This window comes from Erythranthe guttata, chromosome 9 (assembly GCF_056151865.1).
Source record: "Erythranthe guttata isolate IM_541 chromosome 9, IM_541, whole genome shotgun sequence".
NCBI classification, from domain to species: domain Eukaryota; kingdom Viridiplantae; phylum Streptophyta; class Magnoliopsida; order Lamiales; family Phrymaceae; genus Erythranthe; species Erythranthe guttata.
This window is the reverse complement of record NC_142541.1, coordinates 7735145-7747213: the sequence shown is the minus strand read 5'-3', so window position 1 is coordinate 7747213 and position 12069 is coordinate 7735145. Positions and strand designations below refer to the sequence as shown.

Here is a 12069-nt window from a genome sequence, read left to right as displayed (position 1 = left end):
CTTGTGGGCTTAAGTCATTGGGATTGACCCACTGATGCATTAAGCCCATTCCCTCGTCGGCCTCGTTTCTAGCAAACGATCGTTCACAAAATTATAACAAAATTATATTTGTGACGAGCTTAAAGTCCTCGTCGATACGAGTGCCTCTTCGAAATTTCCAATTTCCAAAAGTGGAAACTTCCACTTCAGTGGACCTGTTAAATCGGGAAACTTCCCAATTTAGAAAGGTCACTAAATTCCGCATGTCTCTTTCTCTACGTTTATTCCGACTCGTAATCCACAATCACGAATCTTGGACTCAATCATATTGACCTCCAACTTTGCAAAGATTAACATATTAACCTATGCTCATTGTTATCAAGGATCCGTATTACACGAGAAGTGTGACCCTCAATGGTCCAGGTGTATGCTAGCCCTGGGCTCAAAACTCTTTGTGATTCGAACAACACATTGTTCTTATACGAACTCCTCCCAAGAGTCCCGATTAGAGTAAAACTCATTTTACTTAATCGACGATCAAATCGGTGCCGAACGAATCAAGATTGGCATCTAGCAACTACGCATCATGATTCCCTAGATACAAGTGAAGTGCCTGCAAGAACCTTATGATATAGTTAGCGTACAGTAGGATCCCTTCGCAACACATGTCCTGATTGAACTAGAGGCATTGGTTCACCGAGACCTCTTATAAATTTCAATAACCGTGCGAACGTTCTAGGTATTATAAATCCGTTCGTGTGTGACTTAGGGAAACACATTTCCCTAATCACCCCACTATCAAATCTGGCTAGAGATTCCTTGGATTATAAACCGTCAGAACACACAGGACATCCATGACTACTCAAGCGCTCGAATCCCCTACTACAATGCACAGACTTCACACTAGATTTCGGATTACACGAACGTTGGCCCTTGGAGTGGTCCGCTGTGGGACTCAGGGACAGGTCACGATACAATCGGTCCTCTAGTGAAGTCACGGTGATGTCTGGGTCTTAAGGACTAATGGTGTACAACTATATCTTAGAAACCTATTACTCGATGAATGAGAACCACTTATAGATTTCTAAGGCGAGGGAGTTCAGTGAACTCATTTAGTATGAGCACCCACTCAAGTATGCCGATGTCACAACACCGAGGACTGATGAGACGCAGTACACATACACTAAGTGCTAGTCTCAAAAGGGAAAGGCCGGTATCCTCATTATTGGCGTAACCCATCGACTAGGAACAAGGTTTAACAGTTACATTACATTGCTGAGTTATCTCATGATTCTACTTGATCAACTCACAGTAATAGAGTAACTCGTTAGGACTATATCTATGCTACTTGCATGGGATAAGAGATATAGAATGCCAAATGAAATATTTTATTATTATGAACGAAAAATGATTGTTTTATTACAAGAAAAAAAGAAAGACCACAGCCACAAGTTGGCTTGTTGGTCACTTACTCTAACAGGATTTGGATCCGAGAGTGGAGAGAGGAAGAGAGAGAGAGAGAGAGAGACGAATAGGAGTTGGCTAGAGTTTAAACACTACTAGGAAATTGCCGTTTTGCAACGGACATGTTCGTTGCTAAGAAGTACAAATCCGTCGCTAATCAAGAGTTAGCAACAGATAATGTTCATCTCCAACGTCGTCGCTAAAATTTAGCAATGACATGCACAAATCCGTCGCTACATTTTAGTGATAAAATAAGCCGTCGCATGATTCGTCGCTGCTGTAGCAATAGAATGACCCGTTGCCAAATCCGTCCCTAATGTAGGAACTAAATTAGCCATCGCCAAATTCGTCACTATTTTGATAGGAATTGAATCGTATTTAAATCCGTTGCAAAAATATTTTAACAATTAAAAAAAAGTATTATTTTTATTTTTATACCTATTAATATGTAGAATATATACTGTATACCAAGAAAAACAAATTATTTATAAAACGTCAGCGTACAGTATTACAAATTTGTATTACAAAATGTTTCAATAATCTTTGGAAAGCAAGCTTGCAACACTGTCAAAATTTAGAATACATCAATCCTATTCTATGAGGCTGTCTCTTCCCTCTCTCCAACCGACAGATGCTTATGGTTGACTTGCATCACGTAGATGATATCCTAAATACTAGTTGCATAGTACACAAAAATAGTACAAGACAAGATAAATGTGAGTAGTTAAAAATTGACGTTAAGCTAAGAAGGTAACATGGATCCTAATTAAAAAATATCGTGTAAGAAAGTTAGTATTTCATACCCGATTCAACCTTTACCTTCAAATGTAGCAACAAAAAACAGTTTTCAAGGACATAAGAAAATGAAATTTCGAGCTGAGTAGTAAATCAAATCAAAATATTGACTTTAAGCTAAAAAGACAACTTTAATCCTAATAAATAGTAAGGTAAAACGCTTACCTTTAAATGTAGCAATTGTGATTCACAACGTCATCATGATAAACAACTGTCAAAGAGGTAAGACAACAAAATTGACAAAGGAGTAGTGAATGAAGCCTGATTTCAATTTCATTACTATAGAAATAATTTCTAATTGATAGCACTTCTAGCCCTGTTGTTTAAGGAAATTCTTAAAAGCAATATAAGCCAAGATCATAAACCATCCACCTAATATTTTAAGACCCTGCTATCCAATCTAAATGGCTGCCATCTAAGCTAAAACATGGATGTAAAATAAATAGAAAGGAAAAGGAAAAATTATCAATGTCTATTCAAATTTGTCTCTAACACCATACAGACAAAATATGTATGGTGTCTATTCATTTACCTTTAGTTCAAGCTCCTCAAAATCTTGCTCCGAATTTTTACAGTTCACGTACTATATTGAAAAGTTAAATTTCCAAGCTCTTATGCTCTTCCCTCTTCTCTATTGGCAACTCGTTTAGTTTCCTGAAATGTCATTATTGTGGATAATTATATTAATAGTAAGAATAGCAGAATGCCTTGATATTATATTTGCAGGCATAAAAGAAAACAAAAAAGGGATAAGAGATGATGAGAAATCGAAAGAGCAAAGGACTGACTCCCTGAACTTTGTTTCCAACTGGCATTTTCAAGCTATCCTCATAAATGGAGAAAAATTCGAGTTCTTATGCCCATCCATCAGATTATGTTTGTAAATTTACCTCTAACGGATAAAATCCATGAGCCATCACAAACAAATTACTTTATACATATCTAATCAGATTTTAAGAGGATCCATCGAAGTCAAGTTCATAGAATTTTGCACCTCTGAACAACACTGGAAATAATCTACACGCAGAGAAAATAGCTACAATACCTAACCATCTATAATAAGTAAAAGATAATCGAACGAAAATTCAAATAACTTTTGCCAATACATTTCATGAATTTACCAAAAGCAAATAATTTAAAGAATTTATTAGATGCTCCCACGAGTGAAAGAAATAAATTCAAAGCAAATCCGATAAGCAAACTAAAGAATCTTAAAATTAACCAGATCCCTGCAAGAAAGAGTTGTGGGTTTTAAGCATTAGAAGTTCAAGATAAACAAAGATTCAAAGGGGTAATGTTTCTAGTGCTAACGCTATGACAAGATAACTCAAATATACTGGAGAGAGAACTTTGTAGAAAGATTGAGAAAATGGATTGAAATTTACCTTGAGATAACGGATTTGCAGCAGAAATCGTCAATTTTTCGATTGGATCACTCTCGATAGATCATACATATTTCTTGCAAATGGATCGAAAAAAGAAAAGATATTAAGGCCTCGTTTGGTTGCCAAGATAAGATTATCCTAGATAAAATTATATCCATTATAAATTAGTGGGTCTAATTATTTTATATGGTGATTGTTACAAAAAACGGATTTCTTTGGTTAACCTTATAACACCCTCAATTACTTGAAAAATACCAAATTTCCCTTTCATGCTATAGATAGCCAAAAAACCGTCTCTAAAATTTTCAATTAGAAAAATAAAAATAAATATTTCTCTCACTTAAAAAATCCTCATTTCTATCAAATATCTTCCAGAGATCATCATGTCCCCTTATATTGTGCTTAATATTTTTATTTATAAATAAAAATAATACAAACATCAAAATTAAAAAAATGAAAAATAAACCAAAATAATAAATAAATAAAAATAAATAAAATAAAATATAAATCAAAATTAAAATATCGAAAGGAAAGAAAATACCCCCTTAATGCGTACATTTCATACTAAAATATACATTTTTCACCTACCATAGTTTGAATTCATAATATTCATAACAAAATATGATCTTGCATAGTGTGAATTTCATTTCAACAATGAAGAAAATCAGCTAAAATGTGAAGTCAAAAGATACACATTCCATTCTAATATCCAAGAAATTCAAAATAATGCAAACATTTGTCATTGTTTGGATTTCAATTAAGCAAGATCACCTAAAATGAAAAAGTCAGAAACTGCAATGATGTGTGATCAACGTCCCTCCTCACGTTTGAAAAATCTTCCCCTTCATCATCATTTAAACAAAAGTGGCTCGATCACGATCAGTCATGTTCAGGAACACGTTCATGTTATGCGGATTGTCTGAAATTTTATGAATGATTAAGATACAAGATTCATCTCCCAATGCTTCAATCATTCCGACTGCATCAATTACCTTTCTCGACTTTTCTGAAGCCGTATCTTGTTCGACATTGAAATTTGATATCAAATCTCCTACTACTGAATTGGTCTCCTTCAAGAAACGATCCATCACGTTGACAATTAAACTTGATGAAGATTCACTCGACTTTCGCTTTTTCCCAAGAATGGACTTTTTTAATCTTTTGTCTTTCTTTGTGCTACCACGCTCAACATCTTGTGTGAATGGAACGGCATCATCTGATGCATCCGATAACAATTTTACATATGGATCTGGTACTTCAACATCGGCTTCTACATATGAAGCTTTTCCATTTTCAGAATTTGCCTCGACTACATTTTTTTCGACAAGTTCCTGCAACACATCAACAAAACCTTGGTCATTAAGTCCGTCTGCTCTGTCCCTACCAAAGATTTCTTTCCAATATTCATAAAATGGAAACGTCTTGTGCCTCATGTTCTCCACATCCGGATGTACCTAAACATTTTACATACATATTGAAAATTGTAGTCTATAAATGATAAAATAAGGGAACTATGAAGTCATTAAACCATATTCAGTGACATAATTGATAGTGTGTAGCTTAGCGTATGATTTCCATACATCATCCTCGACTACAATCATATTACTTTCTTGCTTCCATCCGAATCCACTAGTGTTTGTCATTCCTTTGCAATTGGCCATATATACTTTTCCATACAGTGAGCTTTGAAACAATGTGTTTGTGAGAAAGTAGATTACAACCAGGGACCTTAGCAGCCAAAGCACTCTCGAGCGCTTGTAAGTAACCATCACGAAATCCATCGTCAGCCCTCCATCCATTATTTATTAACTCCTTCAGGGCAATTATCAACGCATCTTCTTGTTCACGTGTCCAAACTCTGCGACTATTCTTTTCCTTCTTCATTCCTCACATGCTTTGTAAGCTATTCTGAGAGGCTTCCATATCTGAATACTACTACACAAAAGAAAAAAAAATATTATTGTTATGGTCAAAGTCACGGAATAATTTGAGCAACACATGTTGTAAACACAAGTTGTAACTTGGAGACAAATAACCACAAGTCAGATTACTTTGAAAGCGAATAAATCACAATCAATTTTCAACAACTTGCAAGCAAGTTCATCTTCCAAATAGACGACAAAGACATATAGTTCAACCTTGCCAAATAAACTCAAAAAGAAAAATATACTATAATTTGTTACAAAATAAAATCTTCCAACACCTATATTGTTCAATTTCTTTTGAATTTTAAAAATATTAACCACGAGCTTGACGCCACTGATTAAACATATCATTTGCCATTGTTTCTCGGAATGCAGTCCATGCTGGTGAGTGCTCAGCGACTTCAATGTAGTTCCGATCGTTATCCTCATCATTGTTGTTGTCATTGTCGTTGTCACTATCTTCTTCTTTATCTAATGGGTTAGCCATATTACTAAGAATGAAGTTGTTCAGCATCACACATGCCATGATTATGTGGTTTTTTGTTCTCACGGGATAGTATGCAGGACTCCTTAAAACTGCCCAACGTGATTTTAGATTTCCAAAGATGCGTTCAATCACATTGCGAGCCTATGAACGCTTCATGTTAAAATATTCTTGATAGTTTTGTGGACTTCTTCTCCTATCACCCCATTTTTTTCAAATGATACCTCACACCTCTATCAGGAGTGAGAAAGCATTCGTCGTTCGTGTAACCATTATCCCACAAGTAATAATTCCCTAAACAATGAAATATATATGAGAAACGAAAATATAAAATCAAAATCCAGAATAAAATATAACACATAACACAAGTAGCATTTGAAAAAGTACAATTTTTTTTATATATAAGTTTATACCTGCTGGAACTTTCAAACCATTTGGCCGGGTAATTGCATCTTTCAAAACTCTCCCATCTGCCGCAGAGCCCTCCCAACCAGTAAGGGCATACGTAAATAGCATATTTGTATCACATGTTGCAATAACGTGTGTAGCTACCGTTCCCTTCCTAGATCTATAGTGTGGCTGATCAGATAGCCGAACATGCATTTCAACATATGTCCCATCCAATGCTCCGATACAACCCTATGATAAGTCCATATAAAAACATAATCACCAAGAATTCAAACAACAAAGAGTCCATACATATATAAATTAAGTGATAATTAGTTAATCATAGATGACATACCGGAAAACAACTCCATCTAGGTACATTGCAGTCCTCTGTTATTGGAGCCGGACTTGAAAGAAGTTGGGGGTGAATTTTCATAAGTGCCTTCATTACGCTATTGAAACATTTTCTAACTGTTTCCCCGGAACGTACGTAATCAAAACCTATTATTCTTTTTTTTTATGGTGTGACAATACGGCCATAAACATAGCTACTTGTTCATGGACAATCACATATTTTGTATCAAAAAGTCCGCTAGCATCTTGTAATAGATAAGACAACCTCAATAAAGTATTCCTATCCATCCTAAAATTAGTCATAACACTAGTATCTGACTCATACATTAGCTCGTTCAATTTCTTTGCCCGATCAGGTATTCTGCCAATCATACTATATCTTTTCCTTTTTTTAATATTTGGTTGAGCTTCGGTCCTAAAGTGTTCTCGACGGGCATAAAAAAATAAACAAATTAGAATTTCACGATGAACAATAGTTTGGTGAACTAATATAAAGAATAGAAGTTCCCCCTTGGAATATATATGCAACGAGTCTGAAAACGAAGAAGTGCAATCAGTTTTACAGCAACATATATGATTAAAGAGTATGATATAAACCATAATAAGTAATCAATAACTTATGATTACATAGCTGAGAAGGGATGAATTCTGCAAGAGAGAGAGAAAAAATTATTGCGTATGAGATCTGACCAAAATGAGAAGGGCAATTCCGTCTTTAGTAGCTATTATCAGAGCTCGGTTATTAAGTTGGACCTCAAGAGACCCAACTAGTTATCCCCCCATAAGCCCATATTAGCCATGATAAAACTATTTTTGCGGGTCGACCCGGAAAATAGTAAGGTTAATCAAACATCAAATTAAGTCCAACTATTTAGTTAATTTTGGTTTATCATAGTAACCAAACGGGGCCTACTGTTGAGTGTAGATTTTACGCTCAACATGTTTACTTTACGTGTATCTTTTGTTTAGATTTAATTATATTTGTGCTTTAATTGATTGATTTTGTGTTTTATAGGTGAAAAACAAGAATTAGGTGTCCATGAAGGAAAAAATATCAAAAAGAAAGGAAAAAGTTGCAAATAAAGAAATAAATCAAATTGGTGAAGGAAAAAAGATCAAAAAGAAAGGAAAATGTTGCAAATAAAGAAATAAATCAAATTGGAAGAAGGAATCTTGCCACAACTTTGGCAGTGTCCACCATTTCGAGCATATCTCTCTCGTACGAACTCCAAATCAGCTGATTTTAGCGGAATTGGAAAGCTAATTTCAAGGGTTAAAATTCTTGTTCACGAAACATTCCAAAATTCGGATTCCAATATGGCGAAAATCGAAGCACAAATCCTGATGGGGGAAAGTAGCGGAAATTGATTTCTACAAGTTTTTCACTACTTCCTTATCAAGAAAAGCCTATAAAAGCAACAAGTCTTTACACCATAAGCACGAAATTATACACCACAAATCGCGAGGAACGAAGATCAACAAAGACTCAAGCATAGTTTTTCCTATTTAATTTATTTATTTTATTTTCTTTATCATAAGAATCACGAGTAGCTAAGTCATTATTTCTAGGATTTTATTTGGAACCCTATGTGGGATTTATGAACCCCATTCTATGATTTTATGCAAGTTTTAATTCCGTATTATTTCTTCTACTTGTTTTATTAAGTTCAAGAAATTGTCCACTTTATGTGTTTTATGTTATTATTAATCGCATGAATCGGAAGATCGGGTTAATAATTAGTGTGGTAGAAGAGCCTTTGTGGTATTGACATAGGAATATAGTTAATCTCTTAGGTAGCCATTATTGAGATTTGTATTTAATGTTGTGTTCTAGAATTATTTGCGTAGGAATACAGTAATTGAATCTAGAGTATTAGAATCGTAATACACGCGGAAGCGGGTTATGATTAATTTAGCATCTTAGGTTAATAATCCGGGTTAATTACTTGCATATATAATTGAAGGAATTGGGGGAGTAATAATCACATAGGGGGAGTAATAATCACATAGGGGGAGAATAAAATCCTAGGCTTGCTTTCTCTGATTTAATCTTCGTTTTAAATTGCTTTGTGCTCGTGTCTTTTTTAATTTGCTTAATTTAGTTTAGTTAATTTAGTGTATTAATCATCTCTCGACCATGTAGGGTGGTCTTGATAATAATTGCTATAATTTAGCGCCTAGGATTAGATAATTAAATATTTTATGTGAGATCAACATCCGGACTTAATTGTCCACTATATTACTTGTACGATACATGCACTTGCGTGTAGGTATTACCACCAACATCTACGAATTGGGTTCATTAACTCTTTCGAATACTCTATACAAACACCTCAAAACTTGCAAGAGCGAAGGATTTCGATCCAATGAACGAAAGAATCGTCTGTTGAAGTTAGGGCTTGCGATGGAGTGTGGTGGGGTGGGGATTTTGCTTCCGCTCTTTGTTTAGGGTTTGGGCATTTTGTCTTGAAATTATACTTCACCCATAATTTTATATAATAGTATTATATAGTAAATCTACTGTTATTGCGTTATTGTTACACGTACATATTTATTTAATGTATTACTAATGGATAGAGGAGGTCAACGTGTTACTCTGTCCTCGTTTTTATACATATAATTTATTTTCTTACTTCTAATTATCAATGACATATCATAATTACTAAATAAATATGTGCAAATAATACTAATTAAAATAATCAAATAAATAGAAGTAAAATACAAAGTAATAACAATAAAAAATGCTTAAGATTATAATTCAAATTAAAAATAGCAAATCCTTAATAGCATTATGTCTCTAATTTCGTCACTAACTACGTATGTCAGCTATGAATTTGTCATTCATTGCTAACCGCCGTTGCTAAATCATGATTTTCTAGTAGTGAAAATTAATTTTAAAAGAGAATTTTAGGTACTTCAAAGTGGTCAGGGGTATGTCAAATTATTATCAAAAAAGAGGGGGTTTAGATTATGGTGTAATTCGCTTGGTGGTTAGTTATATATAATTTCCATATGAGGGGTTGCTAAAATAACTCAAGTTTTAATTATGTCTAGACCAACAATGGTGACTACATTACAAGAAAGCCATACTCAAATGGGGAAGTCTGTGGATACACAATAAAAAAAGAGGAACGTAGTTTCGAACTCCTAGTCGTTCAAAGAGATATGCTTGGTAAAAGTTATAAAGTCGTCAAAGACTCAAAAGGTATGTCTCTACTAATTTACAATTTAATTATCTATATGATGTGTTTGTTGGGGATCGTGCATGTATACGCAGCGGAATTTAAAATTTTTATATCGAACTAGTTTCGATTACATGCATAAACTAATCACATAGTCAACGTACCTTAACGCTTCCGCCATACATATGGTAATTATCGATTTAATTGAAAAACACGTAAAACCGAAAATTACGAAACATGCTTAAACTTCATTTCACAAAATCGAAACATGTAATCACGTATTACTCATGCTCGCAAATTAATAATCATACAAACATGTTCGAATCGAATTACGAAAGTTCCGATTTAATTACCTCTTGTAGCGTGCGATTTCGACGAATCGAAATCCTAGAACGAGTCACGTACAAGCTGCTAATTACCAATCCACGGGGCTGTAATTCACGGCTGGAACAAGCTGATCCAGCAAGCAACGAGCGGCGACGAACGGCAGCAGCAGCGGCGGCGCGTGGCAGCAGCAGCGGCGGCGCGTGAGCGGCGTGTCGGCGCGTACGGCGGTGCGTGGATTCGTCAGGGCAGCAGCTCCTCTCCAATTAGGTTTCACCTCGTATTTTCGACCCACTCGAACTACAGCACTAGATGTAAACGAGTTAGATAACAATACGAATAAAACGAAAGAAGAAGAGGAGAAAACCGGCGGTGTTTCCGGCGGTAGTCGGCGGTGGCGCGTCGGGGCAGCAACGGCCGAAGGGGGCTGAGCGGCTAGGGTTTTGGTGCTGAAAATCTGATCTCAAAACTCCTTTTGAGGTCTATTTATACTTAGGGTTTTCAACCCTAGTGGGCTTAAGTCATTGGGCTTGACCCACTGATGCATTAAGCCCATTCCCTCGTCGGCCTCGTTTCTAATAAACGATCGTCCACAAAATTATAACAAAATTATATTTGTGACGAGCTCAGAGTCCTCGTCGATACGAGCGCCTCTTCAAAATTTCCAATTTCCAAAATTGGAAACTTCCACTTTAGTGGTCCTGCTAAATCGGGAAACTTCCCAATTTAGAAAGTTCACTAAATTCCGCATGTCTCTCTTTCTCCACGTTTATTCCAATTCGCAATTCACAATTACGAATCTTGGATTCAATCATATCGACATCCAATCGTTTAAAGATTAACACATTAATCTATGCTTGTTGTTATCAAGGATCTATATTACACGAGAAGTGTGACCCTCAATGGTTCAGATGTATGCTAGCCGTGGGCTCACAACTCTTTGTGATTCGAACAACACATTGTTCTTATACGAACTCCTCCCAAGAGTCCTGATTAGAGTAAAACTCATTTTACCTAATCCCCGATCAAATCGGTGCCCAACGAATCAAGATTGGCGTCTAGCAACTACGCATCATGATTCCCTAGATACAAGTGAAGTGCCTGCAAGAACCTTATGATATAGTTAGCGTACAGTACGATCCCTTCATAGAATATGTCCCGATTGAACTAGAGGCATTGGTTCACCGAGACCTCTTATAAAGTTCAATAACCGTGCGAACGTTCTAGGTATAATAAATCCGTTCGTGTGCGACTTAGGGAAACACATTTCCCTAATCACCCCACTATCAACTCTGGCCAGAGATTCCATGGATTATAAACCGTCAGAACACACATGACATCCATGAGTACTCAAGCGCTCGAATCCCCTACTACAATACACAGACTTCACACTAGATTTCGGATTGCACGAACGTTGGCCCTTGGTGTGGTCCGCGGTGGGACTCAGGCACAGGTCACGATACAATCGGTCCTCTAGTGAAGTCACGGTGATATCTGGGTCTTAAGGACTAATGGTGTACAACTATATCTTATAAACCTATTACTCGATGAATGAGAACCACTTATAGATTTCTAGGGCGAGGGAGTTCAGTGAACTCATCCAGTATGAGCACCCACTCAAGTATGCCGATGTCACAACACCGAGGACTGATGAGACCCAGTACACATACACTAAGTGCTAGTCTCAAAAGGGAAAGGCCGGTATCCTCATTATTGGCGTAACCCATCGACTAGGAACAAGGTTTAACAGTTACATTACATTGCTGAGTTATCTCACGATTCTCCTAGAT

The 12069-nt window shown here is 36.0% G+C and overlaps 1 protein-coding gene across 1 annotated transcript; it reads right to left on the bottom strand.

Moving 5' to 3' along the window:
- Positions 1–5655: 5655 nt before the first annotated feature.
- LOC148767985 (uncharacterized) lies at positions 5656–7460 on the bottom strand. Its single transcript, XM_088822825.1, has 3 exons — positions 6775–7460; positions 6446–6671; positions 5656–6326 (listed from the first exon to the last, which is right to left on the bottom strand). The coding sequence occupies exons 1-3, from the start codon at positions 6865–6867 to the stop codon at positions 6232–6234; spliced, it is 414 nt and encodes a 137-aa protein (XP_088678951.1). The 5' UTR covers positions 6868–7460; the 3' UTR covers positions 5656–6231.
- Positions 7461–12069: the final 4609 nt, after the last annotated feature.

Bases quoted from the DNA above. Each gene is read 5' to 3' on its own strand.
- LOC148767985 (XM_088822825.1), bottom strand. From the start codon at position 6,867: ATGAAGGCACTTATGAAAATTCACCCCCAACTTCTTTCAAGTCCGGCT. The intron at 6,672-6,774 runs GTATGTCATCTA...GACTTATCATAG, and splicing joins CTAGATGGAGTTGTTTTCCG to GGTTGTATCGGAGCATTGGA. The intron at 6,327-6,445 runs GTATAAACTTAT...TTCATTGTTTAG, and splicing joins TGGTTTGAAAGTTCCAGCAG to GGAATTATTACTTGTGGGAT.